At 44.5% G+C, this 13,527-nt stretch overlaps 1 protein-coding gene and 1 long non-coding RNA gene across 2 annotated transcripts in view; both read right to left on the reverse strand.

Moving 5' to 3' along the window:
* Positions 1–13,527, reverse strand: part of LOC126988329 (glycerophosphocholine phosphodiesterase GPCPD1-like) — a gene marked incomplete at its 5' end in the record, with an annotated part of 40,321 nt that overhangs the window by 10,818 nt on the left and 15,976 nt on the right. Inside the window, one exon of the mRNA XM_050846386.1 lies at positions 7,024–7,089. Within this exon, the coding sequence (XP_050702343.1) occupies positions 7,024–7,089 (66 nt within the window). The remainder of the gene's footprint in view (positions 1–7,023; positions 7,090–13,527) is intronic.
* On the reverse strand, positions 10,297–11,375 carry LOC126988433 (uncharacterized). The gene is made up of 3 exons (XR_007741936.1): positions 10,977–11,375; positions 10,680–10,778; positions 10,297–10,481 (listed from the first exon to the last, which is right to left on the reverse strand). It is a non-coding gene; the product is annotated as an uncharacterized LOC126988433 (long non-coding RNA).

The following is a 13,527-nucleotide window of genomic DNA, read 5'->3' on the forward strand; positions in this document are numbered from 1 at the left end:
TTGGCCTTAATTTTCCCACACTTTTTGTGCTAACTTGCTCTACATTTTCTAGTTTCTGAGCTGCTCCTTTCCTTGTGTTCTCATTATCAAAGTTCATAACAATGTTACCTCTTCGAGAATCTTGAATCAGGAATCTGAATGCCTTGCAATGCCTGGGAAACTTCATTTTTCATCTCAGTAGCCTTTTTATCTTGATGGGAGGCCTTGACAATAAGAAAATTATCCTTGACTTTCCTTCCTCTCTTAGCAACATCAGTCCACCTGCCCCCTCCAGAATCTCCTTGATCAGCGCAGAGCACATCCACGACCTCACTCGGCTCCTTCACACTCGGTGCTGGAGATTGAACTTCATCTTTCACAACTGATATTTTTTTTAGATAATTCTTGTTTAAATTCATTCAGTTTTTCCACAATGTTGGAAGCCAGAGATGCCTTGTGAAGGCAAGGTGAACAAATCCAGTCTATTTTATGTAGATCATCCTGCTTGATTCCCGTCAAATGAGTGCATTTCACACAAATGGCATCCAAAGCACTTTGATGCTTTGCCTGTAAAATCTTCAAAAACGTAACACCAATCTCTCTCGCCCCCGGCCCTGCCAGCCTTGGCGACACAGCAGCTTCTGTGTGGAGCAAAACACAACACAACATTGTTCTTCTTGCTCAGCATCGCGAATCACTACTCACCAGCACAGGCTGGGTGATGAACAGCTGTGAAGGTACACTTCCCATCCTCTACTCACGTCATCATTTTAACTTGGCCAGGTGACCCAATTTTCATCCTCCATCACAGGAAGGTTCTCTCGTTCACCTCACTGAGGCTCTGGGAACTTTACAGAGGTCATCTCTGCCCTCAGTTTTTTAAATCTCAGACTTTCAGTTCAGCTTGCCTGCTCTTCATGCTTAGGTAATTATAATATTCTCAGTACTGTGGCAATGCCAGCTCCCAGCCATGCCAAAGCCTGAGGGTCTGTTGTAAATAATGGAAATACCACATGCCAATCAGGGGTTTGTTAAATCTGAAGATTTGTATTGTGAAACAGGGATATATATATATATATATATATATATATATATATATATATATATATATATATATATATATATATATATATATATATATATATATATATATATATATATGGATTAAAGTAGAGACAAGTCTTGTCCTGAGTGAGGAAACAACTAATTCACAGACTAGCTAGCGGGAGTCCTGCGTCCTGTGCTGGGCAAGCCACCGTGTCTCGTACTGGGATGGAAGGCAACCATTCACAACAGCCATTGTTAGCCTTGCCTCGTCATGCACGGACAAAACATGACAACAGATGAGGAAAAGAAATGACTGCGATGTAAGTGGCACACTTACCCTCACAAGGAAAATACTGGATTTAGCTGCCACACACAGGAGCTAACTTACAGAATTTTGAGATAATTTTGTCCTGTGTGGAGAAAAAATCAATTTACTCTCAATACAGCTTTAGGAAATTAGCCTCATCGAAGGCAAACTTGGTACAAATTTACTCACACAGGCAATGCATTGTTTGCCTGATCTTTGGGGGAAATTAAAAGGAATAATTTTGTCCTGAAAAGGGAAGGAAAATCATGCCAATTTTAGTATCGCGGTAAAGTGACGCACAAATCAGACCAAGCTGAGGCTGAGTCAAAACTTTTCCATCTGTTGGGATTCATAGAGATAAATTTAGTCTCCAAAATGCATACAACACAGAAATGCAAGTTTTTCTGTTGTATTTTGTCCTGAAAGAAAATTAAAACAATGAAGCCTACGAGCAGAGGTTCCCAAACAGTGATACACGACTTCAGTTTTGTGCGTACGCAACGTGTGGCTCAGACCAGCCGCCCGGTGCAGCCGTCTGCTTCACACACACAACAAAACAGGCAACCATCACCACCCCATTGATTTATCACTTATACAAACTTTTTGTTGTGCAGTAAAGCTTCTTTAACCCATAAACTGCTACTGGGCTGTGGCGAGCTGTCCTTGTGGTGCGGCAGTATTAAAAAAGGTCGCGATGACAGTATCAGTAAAGACAGCATGCCAGTGTCTTTGGAGGATGACACTGCATCTACTTGCAAAATAAAGTTGTAGTAGGTCTCTTTGTTTTTGTATAATTCCTTTCCAAAGTTGTATTTTGGCGCGAATGGAAGGTCCTTGCGGGAGGGAGGGGAAGGGGATAGGGAGGGACGGGTGGGGGGACTTGTTGCCATGGAGACGGGAGAGACAGCAGCGTTGTCAACGCCAGCAACACAAGTGGCGGTGCCGTAATTCATGGCATGCAAAGCCTACGACATTGATCTATATCAAAGAAAATGCTTTCCTCTTTCATGATTAACCTACGACATTGATCTATATCAAAGAAAATGCTTTCCTCTTTCATGATTAACCTACGACATTGATCTATATCAAAGAAAATGCTTTCCTCTTTCATGATTAACCTACGACATTGATCTATATCAAAGAAAATGCTTTCCTCTTTCATGATTAACCTACGACATTGATCTATATCAAAGAAAATGCTTTCCTCTTTCATGATTAACCTACGACACTGATCCATATCAAAGAAATATACTTTCCTCGTCCATGCTTAACCTACGGCATTGATCCATATAAAAGAAATATACTTTCCTCTTCCATGCTCAGCCTACAACACTGATCCATATAAAAGAAACTGCTTTCTTGAAAAGCCAATATAATTTTCATCCATATGAAATAGATTGAGTGATAAAAAATAACTTTAAAAAAAGCTACTTTCTTTCTGGCGGGGAGGGAGGGGGCATTCATTATTCATGTCATTGGGAAGGGCTGCAGTGCTTGCCTCGTGCACTGTCTCCCATGACTGGTGGTGAGCGCCTGTGGGTGGCTGGGCTGAGCGGCGCGTGTGACTCATTATTGTGTGCGAGTGTGAGTGTTACCAACGTTCAGAATGCCTCCTTTCTAAATTCCTAAGGGTGCGGCCACACTGTATACAGTTTGCTGGGAGGGTAGAGGGTAGAGGGTTGCCTAGCGGGTTGCCTAGCGGGTCAGCGGCAAGAACAAACACAAGTTATCTAATACGAGCGGGTAAGCTTGGAGGGAACCCGCTACCCGCGTCCTGTATGGCCACTCGTATTAGTTAACGTGTTTGTTCTTGCCGCTGACCAGCTAGGCGTCCCGCTACCCTCTACCCTCCCACCAAACAACATGCAGTGTGGCCGCACCCTCAGGAATTGTTATTTTTCTCATCTTCTGCTTCTCTTTATGCCTGAACTTTGATGTCATTGTGTTTATAACTCTATCAACAATGTAACAGAGAAGAGACAGTGAGTAGGAGCGTGAAGTCAGTGGCTCACTAGGCTTCCCATACAAATGTGTTTATCACTCTTGACGGACGACAAACTTATGACAAGATCTGCATGACTAAGATGAAAAATGAAACATGAGGCGCTATGCTAACTAGGAAAAAACTATTCAAGGGTGTACAAGGCTCAGCAATTTTATAGAAGCAATGTAAAAATCGCGCTTCCAAGAGGCGTACAGCATGTTCCCGAAGAAGCCGCCTGAGAGGTGTACAGCTGTTTACGGGTTAATCCCTAAAGGGCAGGCAGCTATGACCATACCGTGCTTGTTCAGGGTTGGGGGTTGAGCCAGAAATACCTGTTCTTCAGGCAATCGTGATCCCAAAAGTATACGTTACCAACATAAATGTCGTACTTTTACTTGCAGCAGAAATTTAACTCAATGTTGAAGGCAACCTGGCTGCTATGTGATGTAGCAGAGCAGCATAAACAGGGTGGGAAGCTAAGGAAAGGTACTGAGGTGTTGGGGACTCTGGATTACTTCTGTACACAATGGAGTGTGGGCGCGGTGAGCAGTGTTTTTCATTTTTTACCCAAACGCATCACACTGCCACAAACTACTGATCAGTGCACGCCTCCCTCTCCAAACGCTGGGTAATGAAGCCTCAAGCAGGAGGTGAATGCAACAATAAGTAGCGGGTCACCTGCTACACTTAAACTCTGGTGCTATAACTTACTTACTACACCATGGTAGGCGGTGGCTGAGTGGTAGCGTGCTGGGCCCACATTCACCGCGTGATGGACGACGCGGGTTCGAATCCCCACGCTACCACCTGGGATTTTTCAGTCACCGCCGAGTGGCTTAAAACTACCCACATGCTGTCCTGAAGACCACCCATCAACCCGGACTCTAGAGGAAACCGTCCAAGTGAATCAAGAACGAGTTCTGGGGGGCAGCGTGAGCCAAGAGAATATGGCGCCACTATAAACACTTGCCTGCGCCATGATGGGCTGGGGCCGAATACCATCCAGGCCCCTCAAGCAAGCCTACCAGCACTATAGGCATACACGTAAAAAAAATATATATATACATATAAAAAAAAAGTTAAACCATCTTGAATTTCTGTTCTGGGTGATGGGAACATGAGCAGCACCGAGTATCTACTTCAGTTTGAGAACCTCTGCTTTATAGGGATGGCAGCAAAGAGTACAGCTGCTGGGGGTGGGATTCTGGCACAGGAAGATGAAAACACACATGTAAGAAAAGGCAGAATATACAGAAGGCGGAGAAAACAAACAAACAACAGGAGCACGACACACACACTGGGGAAACAAAACAGGTCACTGAGAAGGAGCAGCAACCAAACAAGGTCAAAGGTCAGGAGGTTGTGTGTTGAGGAAAGGTCACCACACAGCAGCAGGAGCAGGGTGAGCAGTGAGACAAGCAGTAGCAGTAGCATTAAGTGGCTGATAAGTAACAGATGCACCGCCAAGGTTACCAGATTGTCACAGTTGGCGCATTGCAATTTCCGGCTTCTGAGTCGTCACGGTTGCAGAGAAAACATAAAAAATTAGCACTGAGTAGGATCATGAATTCAGCGACTTTATAGGCTTCCCATACAAACGTCTTTATCACTCGACCCGGTAGCAGCGACGGGCCAAATTTGTGGCTTTACCGTGTAGCAGTGACGGCCCAAATTTGTGGCTTTACTGTGTAGCAGCGACGGGTCAAATTTGTGGCTTTACCGTGTAGCAGTGACGGCCCAAATTTGTGGCTTTACTGTGTAGCAGCGACAGGCCAAATTTGTGGCTTTACCGTGTAGCAGTGACGGGCCAAATTTGTGGCTTTACTGTGTAGCAGCGACGGGCCAAATTTGTGGCTTTACTGTGTAGCAGTGATGGGCCAAATTTGTGGCTTTATCGTGTAGCAGTGATGGGCCATATTTGTGGCTTTATCGTGTAGCAGAGACGGGCCAAATTTGTGGCTTTATCGTGTAGCAGAGGCAGGCCAAATTTGTGGCTTTACCGTGTAGCAGCGACGGGCCAAATTTGTGGCTTTACCGTTTAGCAGCGACGACCAAATTTGTGGTTTACCATGTAGCAGCGAGACCAAATTTGTGGCTTTACCGTGTAGCAGCGACAGGCCAAATTTGTGGCTTTACCGTGTAGCGACACAATTTGTGGGTTTACTGTGTAGCAGCGATGGGCCAAATTTGTGGCTTTACCGTGTAGCAGCGACGGGCCAAATTTGTGGCTTTACCGTGTAGCAGCGACGGGCCAAATTTGTGGCTTTACCGTGTAGCAGCGACGGGCCAAATTTGTTCCATGGTTTTAACCCCCCAAAATAGATGATACATAAATTGATCACAAAAGCTTTGATATATATTATATATAAAATGGTTTGTGGGAGTGATAATTTTTTATCATTTTTCTCGCTTAGAGGGACCATTAAGAAACATGATCCCAGCTGCTACCACCGGGTTAACAGACAACAAACTAATGACAAGATCTGCATGACTTAGATGAAAAATTAAACACGAGACGCTACGCTAACTACTAAGAAAGATTCGAGGGCGTACAAGGCTCAGCAATTTTATAGAAGCAATGTAAAAATCGCACTTCCAAGAGGCGTATTGCAACCTTAATTGAGTATACTGTATTAGCCGCAGCGTTTTAGTGGGTTTTCATTGTTTTTTGACCTTGAGCTGCTTCCTCTAGTGAAGGTGCTGTATTTACTGATGTATTGTGAAGTGAATAGAGTTGTCTCTCAATATTTACTCAACTGCAGTACTTAACTTGGTAGCTGTGGGGATCATGTTTCTTAAAGGCCCTTCCCTCTAAGCGAGAATAATGAGAAAAAGTCATCACTCAAGCAAACCATTTCATAATATATATCAAAGCATTTGTGATCAGTTTATGCATCGTCTAGTTTTGGGGGTTTATATCATGGCAAAAATTTGGCCCGTCGCTGCTACCGGGTTAAAATCCACATTATTTTCCATACTTTTGTTTATCTTTTATTTACTATTTTAATCTAATGTACACTTAACCTCTTCAACACAAGGACGTGTATACTGCATCCTTGCGTGCCCCGTACCATATTCAAGGACACGCATACTGCGCCCTGGCTCGCTTTAGCCAACATACGAGTTATTTTAACTTTATATTTATGGTTACATCTCAAAATTATCAATTAATTTCTGCTTCTTTATGTGCACCGTTTAATTCTGCATGTTTTCATATGAAATACATGATGATTGTGTTGAGTTTATGGCTGAAAGCTTGTTATATTCAATAGCAACATTTGAAATTTAGCGTGCGTGGCGATCCTGGATACGGCACGGGGCACTGTTTTGGCCCATTCATAGTGAGTTTCTTTATGTGTACCATTTAATTCTGCATGTTTTCATATATAATACATGATGATCGTGTTGCGTTTATGCCTGAAAGCTTGTTACATTCAATAGCGATATTTGAAATTTGGTACGCGCGGCGATTCTGGATATGGCGCTGGGCGCTGTTTTGGCCCGGCCGTAGTGAAGGGGTTAAAAGAATACTGAACTGAGTTAGATACCGTTATGTGTATGAGTATGAGTTTAGGATCTGAAGCCGATAAACGGAATGTTCCGAGTATGACAATCTGGCAACACTGTGCACCACCACCACCACCACCATCAGCGTCATCAGCAGCAGCCTGGAGGGGGGGAGGTGCTGAAGTAGCGGGCAACATACCATATCCTCTTGGTCGCAGTAAGAGAGGATGTCGCTCGGGATGCCCTCGGTAAGGTGTCGCATGTCCTGTTGGGAGAATGCCACGTCACTCGCCGTGTCCCACACCCCGCCACGACACACCAGGTAATGGGGTGCAAGGGTAGGCATGCCCCTTCACGCCCTTATGGATACTCCTGGAGAACGCCACAACTCGCCACAGCACAAGACACAGGCGGGTCATTTCAGGTCCCTCCCTTGGCGGGTTACAAATCATGCCGGTGGTTCTTACACTAACTACGAGAACGCACTCACCCAGCTGAATATGCCCACCCTACAGGACCGATACCAGACAAACCTAACCAAATTCGTCAAGTTCCTCCTCCACAACCTCCGTCATAGAGACCTACTCCCACCCGCCCTCCCTCCCCCCACTAGACCCACAAGACACCACAATATTCTCGTCCCGGTCAAAACTCAAACTCGCACGGACAGATATCGGCTTAGTGCAATACCGACGCTTGTGAGGGTCATTAACACACACACACACACACACACACACACACACCACCCTTCTCCACTTCCCCCATTACTCACCACATGAAACTCGTTGTATTGTAGTTTTGTATTTTCAGCCTTATGACAGCCTACAAATGAATCAACCATTTATTATTATTATTAAATACTACTCATTGCTTTATCATTCCTTCTCACTGCCCCCTCCCCCCTTCTGAGGTACACTCCTGGCTGTGTGGTGTTATTAGAAATGCTCCGATGCTGACGCCAGATTATATAAACATGGTCATTAGCTCACGTGGCTAGTCTTCCTTTTTCATTCCAGTTTTGGGATGGCGTTAATTAAAAGCGTTAATCTCCACGGTTACGTCAACACATTACAAACTCAGTCGTAAAAAAGTGATGTAAAATATAACCAACAAACCCATTATCCACGCCTTGAAAAACAGGTCAAAAAAGACAAATCAGCCGCACAGGTGTTGATGAAGACTGACTCCAAGTTTGAAAAATCTGGCTTGAGTGTGTGTGCTACTGTTGACAGGCTGACAGAGGGAGAAAGAGAGAGAGAGAGAGAGAGGAAGGGACAGTAAGATTAGTGTGTGATGGAGAGAGAGAGAGAGAGAGAGAGAGAGAGATCGCTGGGGTGTGCCTTCGCTGGACACAATCACAGACAATCAACAAGAATTATGGGTAAGCCTTTCTGATTGTTTTAGAGAGAGAGAGAGAGAGAGAGAGAGAGAGAGAGAGAGAGAGAGAGAGAGAGAGAGAGAGAGAGAAGGAAGGGGACAGCAGGAGAGTGTAAGGCCGCAGTTTCCCGTCATTCACTCACTCGTCTCCACTCACAACCAATTCACTCTTTAATGAACAAGAAATTCAACGTTTTTTTTTTATATTATGTTTTTTTGTGGCAATATGTAGGCTTGACTCTTATTCTTTGAGGCCTTTAAACGTATCTGATTTTAGAAGCCCAAGTTTAAATTAACCCGGTGGTAGCAGCAGGGACCATGTTTCTTAATGGTCCCTCTAAGCGAGAAAAATGAGAAAAAATCACCCCTCACACAAACCATTTCATAATATATATCAAAGCATTTGTGATCAGTTTATGTATCATCTATTTTGGGGGGTTTATATCATGGCATAAATTTGGCCCGTCTGCTACACAGTAAAGCCACAAATTTGGCCCGTCGCTGCTACACGGTAAAGCCACAAATTTGGCCCGTCTGCTACACAGTAAAGCCACAAATTTAGCCCGTCGCTGCTACCGGGTTAAGTAATGATTTGAAATTTCAAATATCCCACCGTGGGTAGAACACCTATTTGTTTACACAGCTTTCTCGCACCTACCCCCACTCCCTTGGTTAGTGACTGGTATTCCCTCAAGCTCAGCTGTCCCCTCCCATTGACAAATACCCACTGGTCCCATTCCCCTGTGTCACCAAGCAGCAATCACCTCTTTATGATGTAGTGACCCATCGCGATAGAGAAAATGTTTTGGAATTGTGTTGACGTAAGAAAATGGAATAGTGTGTGATGAGCGGGAGGAAGAAAACATGGTGAGTTAGAGGGTAGACTGAAGAAATGGAGGTGTAGAGAATGAGAAAGAAAATGGAATAGTGTGTGATGAGTGGGAGGAAGAAAACATGGTGAGTTAGAGGGTAGACTGAAGAAATGGAGGTGTAGAGAATGAGAAAGAAAATGGAATAGTGTGTGATGAGTGGGAGGAAGAAAACATGGTGAGTTAAAGGGCAGACTGAAGGAATGGAGGCGAAGAAAATGAGACAAAATGGAATAGTGTGAGATAAGTGGGAGAACGTGGTGAGTTAAAGGCTAGACTGAAGAAATGGAGGCAAACAGAATGAGAAAGAAAATGGAATAGTGTGTGATGAGTGGGAGGAAGAAAGTGTGGTAAGTTGAAGGGTAGACTGAAGAAATGGAGACGAAGAGAATGAGAAAGAAAATGGAATAGTGTGTGATGAGTGGGAGGAAGAAAATGTGGTAAGTTGAAGGGCAGACTAAAGAAATGGAGGTGAAGAGAATGAGAAAGAAAATGGTGTGTGTTATGGGTCACTACAGTCCATTTCAATGTTCAGAAGAGGAGAGAAGATAGAAACCAAAGCCTTACAGGAACATAAAAAACAGAAACGAATGTGTGTACAAGAAAGGAAAACGCAGAAAAAGTGAGATGGAAACACAAGAAGCATCACACAACACGAGACTGATTGTAATGCAGCAAAATAAAGAAAAATTGAAAAGAAAAAGCAAGTTGGCGAGAGTTCACTGCATACACAGAACATTAGAAAGAAAGAAAGCAATGCAGAACAGCTCACCAGAAGCAGAAGGAAGGAAAAGCATAGAGAAAACAAGGAAAAGAAGGAGAGTGAAGCTCGACGCACCACTCGTATGTGTGAAAAGTCATACATTAAAACCAAGGAGAATTGTGACATGGATATCAATTTTCTGCCTCGCAAATCTTAGAAAAAAACAATCGAGAGAAACCGATGCAGGACCTCACCAGAAGCAGAAGGAAGGAAAAGAAGGATAGTGAAGCCAGACACACCGCTCGTAAATAAAGCGTGAAAAAGCGTACATTAATCCCTTGACTGCGGATTTCCTACAAGAAGACATCACCAAGCTGCAGGAATGGACCAAAAAGTGGCTGCTACAATTCAATGAAGAAAAATGTAAAGCCATGCAAATTTGGAGGGGAAATCCAGCATACCAATACCACATGGGAAACACTCCACTATCCACCACAGAGGCAGAGAAAGACCTGGGAGTGTGTTACCAGGCTACCAGTGAAGGGATATCCAGCACACCAATACCACATGGGAAACACTCCACCATCCACCACAGAGGCAGAGAAAGCCCTGGGAGTGTATGTTACCAGGCTACCAGTGAAGGGATATCCAGCACACCAATACCACATGGGAAACACTCCACTATCCACCACAGAGGCAGAGAAAGACCTGGGAGTGTGTGTTGACAGGCTACCAGTGAAGGGATATCCAGCACACCAATACCACATGGGAAACACACCACTATCCACCACAGAGGCAGAGAAAGACCTGGGAGTGTATGTTGACAGGCTACCAGTGAAGGGATATCCAGCACACCAATACCACATGGGAAACACTCCACTATCCACCACAGAGGCAGAGAAAGACCTGGGAGTGTATGTTACCAGGCTACCAGTGAAGGGATATCCAGCACACCAATACCACATGGGAAACACTCCACTATCCACCACAGAGGCAGAGAAAGACCTGGGAGTGTGTGTTGACAGGCTACCAGTGAAGGGATATCCAGCACACCAATACCACATGGGAAACACTCCACTATCCACCACAGAGGCAGAGAAAGACCTGGGAGTGTATGTTACCAGGCTACCAGTGAAGGGATATCCAGCACACCAATACCACGTGGGAAACACTCCACTATCCACCACAGAGGCAGAGAAAGACCTGGGAGTGTATGTTACCAGGCTACCAGTGAAGGGATATCCAGCACACCAATACCACATGGGAAACACTCCACTATCCACCACAGAGGCAGAGAAAGACCTGGGAGTGTATGTTGACAGGCTACCAGTGAAGGCAAAATCCGTGCCAATCGCAGTGGACGGGTTAAAACCAAAGAGAATTGAGACATGGATATCAATTTTCTGCCTCACAAATCTTAGAAAAAAACAATCAAAGGAACGACGAGGCTGATTCAAGTCCAAGATCAACACACTGGGAAAATATACAAGAAACAAACCTTTATAATTAGTAAGGCGTAAAGTAAGTCAATATTATGTAAAGAAAAAATGGATAAAATGAAAAACAAACCTCAGAATCTGCTTTGTAATTGGTAAGTTGTAAAGTAAGTTAATATTATGTAAAGAAAAAAAAGGATGAAAAAAAAACTCAGAATTTGCTTTGTGATTTGCCGCAAGTGGGGAAAGATTGCACCGCGGCGATGAACTTAAACTGTCGCACAAAACATAGAAGCTGATTGAGGTGCATAAGGACCAGAAGCCACTCACCTCCAACATAAATTCAATCAATCGAAATAATAAGTCACAGAAAAATGCCAAAAAAACACAGACATAATATGAAACCACATCAAAATCAAATAAGCAACATTGCATCACACACACACACACACACACACACACACACACACACACACACACACACACTCACACACACAATAAATAAAACTACACACAGTGATCTTGCCTGTGCTGTGGGCAATGTCTGAAAATGTTACAAAAGCCTTAGTGAGGTGCCACGAATGAGCGGAGGAAGGGAGAGGAAGGCACTGGAAACACAAGTGGGTTAGTGGAAAGTTTGGAAAGTTTGGTTTAGTCGGCGCAACATCTGTGGTCATATGCCGGAGAGAGACGGAAGGGGAAGGAATTATAGGAGAAGGGAACAGACCCCAGGAGACAGGAAAAAGTTGGAAAGTTTGGTTTAGTGGGCGCAACATCTGTGGTCATATGCCGGAGAGAGACAGAAGGGGAAGGAATTATAGGAGAAGGAAACAGACCCCAGGAGACATGAAAAAGTTGGAAAGTTTGGTTTAGTCGGCGCAACATCTGTGGTCATATGCCGGAGAGAGACAGAAGGGGAAGGAATTATAGGAGAAGGGAACAGACCCCAGGAGACAGGAAAAAGTTGGAAAGTTTTGTTTAGTCGGCGCAACATCTGTGGTCATATTCCGGAGAGAGACAGAAGGGGAAGGAATTATAGGAGAAGGAAACAGACCCCAGGAGACGGGACACAACCCACGATTAATACCTGGTACCCATTCACTGCTGGGTGGACAGGGCCATAGGGTATCGGAAAAGCCGCCCAAATTTTTCCACTCCGCCTGGGAATCGAACCCAGGCTCTCTCGGGTGTGAGCTGAGTGTGCTAACCACTGCACCACGAAGCCCCCATGGATTAGTGGAAAGACACTCGGTAATGGTGGGGCGTCCTGAGCTATGCAAGAGGTGTGTGTGGTGTGTCAAGACAGGACGGAGATATTAATGTAGGCAGGTGTGAGAGTTTTAACCGTGTAGCAGTGACGGGCCAAATTTGTGGCTTTACTGTGTAGCAACGACGGGCCAAATTTGTGGCTTTACTGTGTACCAGCGACGGGCCAAATTTGTGGCTTTATTGTGTACCAGCGACGGGCCAAATTTGTGGCTTTACCGTGTAGCAGCAACGGGCCAAATTTGTGGCTTTACCATGTAGCAGCGATGGGCCAAATATCTGATTGTTACAAGACTACACGGTAAAGCCACAAATTTGGCCCGTCGCTGCTACACGGTAAAGCCACAAATTTGGCCCGTCGCTGCTACACGGTTAATAAGTACTGAGAGTTAAGGTTAGTGAATGTGACTCCTTGTGAAAACCATGATAGAGGAGGTACTGCAAGTGTTCTTAAGCCCACCAGCAAGAGAGGTTAGCCATGATTATTGTAGAGAGAGAGAGAGAGGGAGGGAAGGAGAGGAGGGAGAGAGAGAAGAGGGATGGAATGAGTGAGAAAGAGGCGGAGATAAAAGAGATATGGAAAGAGAATGAGAGAGAGAGAGAGAGAGAGAGAGAGGTGGAGGAAACGACATTGGGAGAGTAACAGAGGGAGAGAAAGAGACAGAGGGAGATAATGAGACAGGAAAACAGAGAGAGAAAGAGACAGAAGGAGAGAGAGAGAGGGTGAAAAAGACAGAGAGAGAGAGAGAGAGAGAGAGAGAGAGAGAGAGATGGAGGAAACAACATAGGGAAAGTAACAGAGGGAGATAATGAGACAGGAAAACAGAGAGAGAAAGAGACAGAAGGAGAGAGAGAGAGGGTGAAAAAGACAGAGAGAGAGAGAGAGAGAGAGAGAGAATAAGTAAAGAAGAGAGAAAGCAAGCCTAGTCAAGCCTTAACCGTGATACAAGTCTTGTCTTAACCCGGTGGTAGCAGCGGGGATCATGTTTCTTAATGGTCCCTCCAAGCAAGAAAAATGAGAAAAAATCACCCCTCACACAAACCATTTCATA

Source organism: Eriocheir sinensis, chromosome 69, assembly GCF_024679095.1.
Source record: "Eriocheir sinensis breed Jianghai 21 chromosome 69, ASM2467909v1, whole genome shotgun sequence".
Taxonomy (NCBI): domain Eukaryota; kingdom Metazoa; phylum Arthropoda; class Malacostraca; order Decapoda; family Varunidae; genus Eriocheir; species Eriocheir sinensis.